The sequence below is a fragment of the Suillus bovinus genome (assembly GCF_016758785.1).
Source record: "Suillus bovinus strain UH-Sbo-P2 chromosome Unknown EDB93scaffold_15, whole genome shotgun sequence".
NCBI classification, from domain to species: domain Eukaryota; kingdom Fungi; phylum Basidiomycota; class Agaricomycetes; order Boletales; family Suillaceae; genus Suillus; species Suillus bovinus.
The window spans coordinates 23,993-32,314 of NW_024542071.1; the positions used below are offsets into that span (position 1 = coordinate 23,993).

Here is an 8,322-nt window from a genome sequence, read left to right on the forward strand (position 1 = left end):
GACCCATCAACTTTGGAACATGCTACAATACAAATATAATTAGTTGAGAAACGACGCTTGCGCATAGTACGTACGAATGGTATCGCAGGGTTAGGTTCCATGTGCGGATTCATCAAAGATTCCTTCGGAGATTCCAACGTCCCAGGCTCGTAGGAACGGATTACAATGAAGGGTTTTGCCAGCTCGTTGACTTCTGGGACGTTCAGGAAATTAAAAAGTTCGAGGGAGCGTGGCTGGATGGTGTATTAAATGAGACTACAGAGCATCAGAGAAGTGGTGTAATGACAAACCCAAATTCCGGGACCACGCTGTCCGATTCGAGGGTTGGGGTCTTTGTCAATGACTCGAACTGGGATGCCGTTCTGGACAAGCGTTAACGCTGCCACCAGACCTGCTGGCCCAGCGCCTACCTAATGAATAGAAATTAAGCTGAGGCGCAACCATTCATTGTGTGCACTTGTAGTTTACTTACGACTAGCACGGGAGGACGAGTAGAATTCATGTGTAAAGAGTTTAGAGGTTTTGGATCAGAATGAAGGATAGTCACACCTTATAACATAGCAGACAGCCAATCAAGACGCAAAGGTAGCGTAAATAAAAGGCGTCTCTGCCCTCCAACTAACGGTATCCTGTATCAGTGCCGTAGCTGACTGTCACTGTGTCATCATGAGTCGGGATGAGTCATCAAAACATTCATCAGTGACTCCATACGACTGCGGCATCCCGGGCCTGCATGCACTGCCAGATGAGTGTTGACTTGGAGGCCCATCGGCGGATAGCATTGATTTCCCGAGTCCGACTTGCGTGTGCCTTGAATGATATTTGTTGAAACTTGATTCGAGGCTATACTTTCCAAGCGCGAACGTGTTGGTTGCCTCCGGATCTACTAGCCAATTGCATCTCAGAAGCTCTCGATGTCCTGATTCCAACGTAGGATGTGATCAGCCTACACTAGTATAACTGGCGTGTCTTTACAAATAGCTACAAACAACTCATGGCTTGAATTATCAGATAACCAGTCATAATAACAGCTTATCCTTGTATTTGATAAAGTAATGCCAGCTTATATTATCCATAACGAAGGTCATATCAATTCATAAGAAGATGCCAGCACCTAGATCGTAAATTATCGTATCATAAATCATGAACATCACCCCCTCACACTTCCCTGCTCACTAGCATACGCCATCCTCCCAAATCCACCACCACCTCCAACACTCATACCCACGTAACCCTCCCCTCCACCCCTAACATACCCCTCCCCACCACCACTACCACCCACACTCCCACCCCGTCCATACGATCCCGCCCTCGGCGTCCCACCCGCACTCCCGTTCAAAGCCATCCCCACGGAATACCTCGTCCCACTCCCAGGTGCAGTAGCAGTATACAAACTCGCCGCACTCCCCGCAGCCCTATACTTCCTCTTTGGAGTCTGCAATCCCGCATCACTACTAGTATCACTGGAGTCCTCATCCGACTCGGGTGCAAATTTCTGAGAGGGAGGCGGAATCACTACTGGTTCGTTCGGGTCGTCGTGTATCGTTTTAGGGCTGCAAGGGACTATGATCGTGTTGTTGCCGTACTGGTGGTTGGTGGCTCCGCTGTATTGGTGGCGACCGTGTTGGGAGGAGGTGGCAGGCCCCGCTAGGCTGCTGCTGCTTGGTGTATATGGACGCGGGGTTGGTGGGCCGGCGGGTACGAACCCAGGTGGGAGGCCTGCAGGTAAGCTTGAATACATCGTACTACCTGTAGGCGGAATAGGCACCATCGACGGTGTCACGTGTGCTGGCAAGCTTGAATACATCGTACTACCTGTAGGCGGTATAGGCACCATCGCCGGTGTCACGTAAGACGATGGTGGCGGTGGTAATGGGCGGTCAGCGTCTGCAGGACTGAGGTAATACGGGCGCTGCCCAGATGGTGTTACTTGCGACATGTTAGATGCGGGACGCGACTAGAGTTGTGTTGCGTTTATCGATGCTCGATAGACTGAGAAGAGAGGTTACTCACGGGCGGCTGGATCGTGATGTTGACGGTACCAGATGATGATGAACTGATCGGACGCGTTGATTCTGGTGCTGGTGATCTAGGTACTGATATAGTAGATGGTGTTTTCTGCAGCCGAATCTGTTCTCTAGATGAACGCGGTACCGGCATAGAAACATGCACGAAGCCAGCCTGCAACTCGATCAACCCCGACGCTCCAGATGAGTTCTATCGAACAAAACGACGCACCTCGTCTACCTCTTCTTCTACTCTCGCTCTCATACTCCGGCTACTAGGCGTACTCTGTTCACGTACGCTCGTAACCTCGGGAATGACGCTCAGTCCGCTGGATTGAGGGTGCTCCGGAGGACTAAGCAGCTCTAGTTCCGACGTCCTCGTAGAGGTCACGCTTTCCGTACGCGAAGCTCTCCGACGTACCGTTCGTTGGGTACGAGGTTCGGAAGCAGGGACCGAATATAACGGCGCGCCAGGAGATCGAGGCTCTGGTACCATAAGTACAGGATCTTGGGGCAGGGAGCGCAGAGGTGTGTCAGGACTTGAACAAATGGGGGACGGCGTACGACGCGAGCGCTGGAACTCGTGGGGAGGTGGCAAGCGGATGATTAGAGAAGAATCAGCTTCTGGGATCCAGCCGTCTGAAGGAATATCGTTCAGCGCGTGGGCAGGGGAGAACATGGTACTACGCGCAGATGTGGTCTGTGGGTGACGTTGCTGTTGCTGTTGCTGTGGTTGGGTTTGCGGTTGTGCGCGGGGACGTGTAGGCGTAGTAGGACGTGATTGTTCGCTGGAAGTGCGCGACATCGGTTCTGGTCTGAATCGCGGGGTATTCTGCGCCTCAAAGTCACCTCTCGAATCGCTACCTTCGTCGTCACTAGGGGCAGAAAAGTAGCGTTCGAGGACACGATCTGCTGTTACTCGACCTTGTGCATAACCCTTTGTCCGCCCGTGCACGTACCCCATATCCTTCCCCATCTCCAGTCCTTCCTGAAGACCCTGTTTACGGCCCTCCTCGCGAGCGGCTTCGATCATCTTCTCCTCCATCAATTTGCGCAACCTAGTCCTTGACTTTGCAGCGCTCTCCTCTGCATCCCTCCTCCTGTCTTCCACATCCTTCATCACGCCCTGCGCACGGAAAATCTCCTTCTGGGCTTGTTCGAGAGCATCTTTGTATAACCTGAGCTCTTCTGTCAAACGTACGATCTCGCTTTGAGAGACTATGCGTGCATCGTTGGCCTCTTTGAACCGTATGCATGCTTCCTTTGCTTTAAGCTCAGCATTATCAGCACGGTCCTGCTCGAATGCAAGTCGTGAATTCAAGAGAGAGACGTCTGCGCGGAGGTCGCGTACGACAGACTCTGCATCTGCGAGGAGCTGTAGAACTTCGCGGTTTGTCGGGGTGTGTGAGCTGGTGCGAGAGATGGGCTTTGAGGCTTTTGAAGCTTTCGAGGCGGTAGAATGGTGTGATTGGGAACGTGTGAGGGGTGGTATTGGGAGTGGTGGGGTGTCTGATTTGTCGCCACTCGGAATATTGCTGGGACCTGCTTGGGGTGTGCTTAGTAGTTGGCTCATGGGACTAGAAAGAGACTGGTAAGTTAGTCTGGTTCGGTCTTGATAAAGGATTTACAAACAGGGACAGACTAGGACGGGGTTATATGCGTGCCAAGGGTCAATCCATGGCAGTAATACTACAACTTCAATTACTTTTTAAAGTGTCCATTGTATCACTGCTTTCGCATTACATAACCATTTTTTTTTATCAACCTTGTCAGACTTTGCCGCTAAACACGTCCGAGTCCGAACAGTTGAGACTCCTTGAACTCAAGTTTCAACTCATCGACATTGCCTCTTCATTCACGCGGCTACTGGCGACCACGGTCCGATGCATGTCGTTAACCCGATCAAATATTGACATGACAAGCGCCTGTGCTCGCTCTTATCCGAATTATCTTTCCAAGTCGATGCCAGCGAGCTCGACGAAAACCAAGCGTTCGACGTATGCTGGAACAGAGTTAAAAACAACCCGGAGATCAAGTTTGATTTCAACTTTGGACTCACCTGGCGCGTTGGTAAGTCTATCTCTCCGCCACATCAGTCAAACTCACCGGAGCTAGGTTACGGAACACCCAACGCGTGTTTTTCGCCAATCGGCCCTGCCGCTGAGAAGCTTGGGCAGTGGGTTGGACAATACTATCGTCAAGGGAAAATATAGATCCGGAATCCGTGCTGGTCCTAGTAAAGTAACATACGATCAACTTTGGAAGTCAGATTTCTGGTCTTCTGTCTGGATCTCAGCACCTGCCGATATCCGGTTTCCAACTTGAGTGTGATGTATGCATATCGTGGCATGGGAAGCTCGTGCATTTCTCCACGGAGTTGGTATATCACTCAACACGTGCATCAGACGAAGCATTTGGAGGTGTCTGCGTCCATTTTCCCGAGTCATGCGGTTCAATAACAAGTGAGCATATGTATCATCTCAGGTTAGGACGCCGGTCCGACTGTGCTTCGTGTGCAACTCTTTAACACCGCTTTCCCTTCCTCTTCCTCTGCTCAAGGGCACTGCTCACATATCTTTCCACAGACTCCGGACTCGCAAACCTTCTCACAGTCTCCATCGTATAAGATTCGGCCAGCGAATAGTTTAAAGCAATGACCTCCGTATCTGCAACGCATCGAAAAAACATCTTACTTGGATTTGCCGGAGGATCCACCATCGAGCGTTGTATACGCATCAGATAGCAGAAATTGCGTTCACCAAGGTGCGCATGCAAACTCCAGCACCCGTACCCAGTCCTTGTTATCTACATCTATCCTTCAAAGTAAAAATCGACGAAGATCGCGTATCTCGTCATCTTCTCGGCGGAGTGTATGCGTAAAGCGTCCTCCATATCTATGTGTCCTGAAGTACCCGATTTTCTAGGGAATGTCGACTTATTTGGTTTCATGGTGGTTATAGTCATGTCGAATTGACAGAACTGGTGATATAGGAATCTAGCTGTACAGCTATCGACCTGTATTTCCAATTCTGTGACGATAACCGAATTGAAAGAGAAAGCGTGAAGGTGTAGAATGATCAATGATGACAGTCAGGGATGGGCTAGGGGCTTTTGGGTATGTATAGCTTGGAAACGTTTAACAGCGACGACCCTCGGCGACCTCGCTCCTCGCTTGCTCACCAAGTAATTTAGTTGAACGATCATCTCTCACAGCACCCTGACCATGTAACAATCTAGGGCTGTTCAATTCATTCAGTTCACCGAGCGTCGCCAAATCAAGGTGAACCGAACTGAAAGATTAAGTGAGTCAACCCACTGCTCACCGAACTGGTGCACAACTAAAACTTAAAGCTGAGTTAGTACTACTTTTCACCATCGCGCCTCGCGCCTTCCACTCCTCAAGCTCTACTTTGCCTACCCTCCCATCCGCCACCTGCCTCTGTATTCATCGCCTATCATTGCGTTTCTTCTCTGTTTTGATTTCTTCTGCTGTTTTGCGATAAACTAGATGGCTCACAATGAACTACCCCCAGGCTATCAGCAATACGATCTTGTACAACTCAACTCATAGCCAATTCTCCCCAGTGACCTGCCTCCTCGAGTATGTCCTTCGGAATGTCCACAAACACATTGCTGCACTAATATTTCTGTGAACAGTACTACATGACACTGCTATCTTCCCACTCGCATTGTGTGTTATTCTTCTCCTTATGACGAATAAAACCATTGAGTACCTCCTCTTGCGTGATCTCTTACCGTATTACATGGTCACGAGCTTACCCTCCTACGCCTTGTGCCTGCCGCCACCCTGATGGATGATCTACATCCTTGCACACCCATGGCTCGACTGTTTTGTGCCCGACACCTACTACTCATTCATGTGAGCTTCCCGGTGCTCCAACGCCTGTTTCTGATGTCAGTCACAATTTAATTTATCTCATGCATGTAGTCAATGCATTTGTAGACGTCTTCGTAGTTTGACTTGAGCAGGAAAAATTTAAGGATTTATTGATATGTTAGGGCCGTTGTAATGTGACGGACTGCAAAGGGAACCAAGGCCAGACCTTGGCCAGACCTCTACAGGAAGGCTACCGTAGACTCTATCTATCGAGAACACGCCCGAGGACTACCGACTATGAGCCAGGACTCCTGCCACCGCACCAGAACACCTGCTTCTGCGCCCGGACTTGCCTAGGTCTGATGGGACGCCCCGCTCTATCTGCCCATCCTCGAAATGCAACCGGCCGCGGTTGCACTATGAAAGACGAATGTGTGGGACTCCGAGCGCGAGGACCTGCGCCAGACCACCCTGGTACACCTACTACCTGGCCGCACACCACAACGAGCGGGCCATCGAGCAATATTTAAACTCCGCCTCGGCGAAGCCCCAAACCCCAGGCCAGAGTCTACGTAATATAAGTAGAAATAACCAAGCTAATATTTCCCGGAGAATCGTTTGTAAATCCAGAGCCCAGATCGAGTTTTTCCAGTTCTGCCGTTCAAACGTTCACAACCGGTAAAGGCCTTGCAATCAACGTCGTGTACCCTGAAGGGCTTACCGGGTTTTTGCGTGCGTTCCTAAGTCTGAGAGGAAACCATAAGGATTTACTGGACAGCTTCCATTAGCATCTTCTTCCCTCACGGAAAATACAGTACTCTGATATCTTTTTTACTCGAGGGCTACGTACGAGTGCCTTATTCGCTTTGCCCATCATTGATATGCATTTTCTGGTGGTAGGATCCGTCCCGTAACTCCTTTCTCTCTGTCGCGCGCGTGCACGTGCACAAGTAGTGAGAATTGGGAAAAAATGATTCAGCTCTGCAATCACGGTGTCAGTAATCAGGAGGTCGGGCATGTGTCCTCTGTACATTGTCAGTATTTGAGGCTTCAGGCCAGACAGCACTTTTTCTGCTACACGTTTGCCTTCACAAAATCGCTGACCTGAAGTGAGAATAACTTTGATCGCGTGAAATAGAAAATAACCAAGAGTATACATACAGTAGCACTGTCACCCGAAGGGGATCGCTTGTAGGATGACATATAGGATGGATCCAAAATTTGCACGTACGTGCATCTGGGGTAATCTGCTGGCATTGCAGGTATTATGTGGTCGAATGTGGCACAACCACGCAAGAAGAATGTCAGGACACCTTCAAAGCTTGTACGTTCATTCGCTGACGCGGGGCTAGTAAAGAGATTTCGGTGGATCAACAGTGGACAGGTTCTTTTTAAAACCATAAAGGTTGTTCAGTTATCCAGCATATAAAAGAAAGGTGTTTTCCTACTAACCCTGCAGAATTATTTAATCTCGTCTCATATCCTCATACATACACAATGCGTTTCACCTGTGCAATTATCCTCGCCATCGCTACTGCTTTTGCATCATCAGTCTCTGCCACCCCCTTCACTGATTCCAGGGCCGAAAAATGTTCCACTTGGTGCTGGAACAACGGAGCATGCCGGGGCTGTACTAAGAAGACCTGCGTGAGTATTCGTAGTTTTCCTGGATTTGATAACATAGCTCACCTGCATAGCAGAACTTTCCTTTATGCGAAGTGAGTCGCGTTTCTGCTTTCCCATCGGTGAAGCATAGCCGTTGGTACTGACGCGCGAGTTATAACTCCATTAGAAATAGATCACTTAATCGACACGCCCTCAGGAAATCATCGGTGGAATTGGCATAAGTTTCCTTCAATTGGGAAATGTTAGATAAAATGTATAAGGACGCAAAAAGAATACTATCGAAGAGCGTGCAGGACATCCTATGGCGCAGCGTCGATGACTGTTCCTGCTGAATCACCGTAGATGAACCTAGGGCTGTAGATTGTACAATTATGAGTCTATATGCGCACGATGTACCCAATAAGAACACACCTAGGTCCTATATACAGCTGCTTGCTTTGACTTTGATTGTGTCTCAACGACGTTCGACAAGATCTAGATAGGCACAATTTGAACAGAAAAAACGGCCTAGTTTGCTGGGGTCAGTAGCAGCAACACACAGAAACAAGGGTCGCCCTTCAGGATCTTGACACAAAGGTCGGCCGCTCACATATGCCGTCTTCCTTTGCATATGCGCGTCCTTGGTGAATTGTGAATCGCCGCAGAAGTGATCTTCTGGCGATAAAGAATCTTCTAGGAGTCAGAAACGGAAGCGAAGGGAAGTTGAGGCTGAGGATAGCAATATATATTATTGTCGTTGATACGCCCTTCTTATTGATGTGTTCTCTGAAACCTGCGGTACTTAGGGGTCGGTGTGTACCCACACCCGTGGCGAGTGCGGTGTTGGCGGGTACGGACACGGTGTTGAGTTTC

At 49.5% G+C, this 8,322-nt stretch overlaps 1 protein-coding gene across 1 annotated transcript; it reads right to left on the reverse strand.

Annotated features, from left to right (window-relative positions):
- Window positions 1–1,801: 1,801 nt before the first annotated feature.
- Window positions 1,802–3,747, reverse strand: EDB93DRAFT_1133765 (uncharacterized protein). Its single transcript, XM_041449049.1, has 3 exons — window positions 3,639–3,747; window positions 2,014–3,583; window positions 1,802–1,957 (listed from the first exon to the last, which is right to left on the reverse strand). Exon 2 carries the CDS (start codon window positions 3,577–3,579, stop codon window positions 2,218–2,220), a length of 1,362 nt encoding a protein of 453 aa, XP_041309485.1. The 5' UTR covers window positions 3,580–3,583; window positions 3,639–3,747; the 3' UTR covers window positions 1,802–1,957; window positions 2,014–2,217.
- Window positions 3,748–8,322: the final 4,575 nt, after the last annotated feature.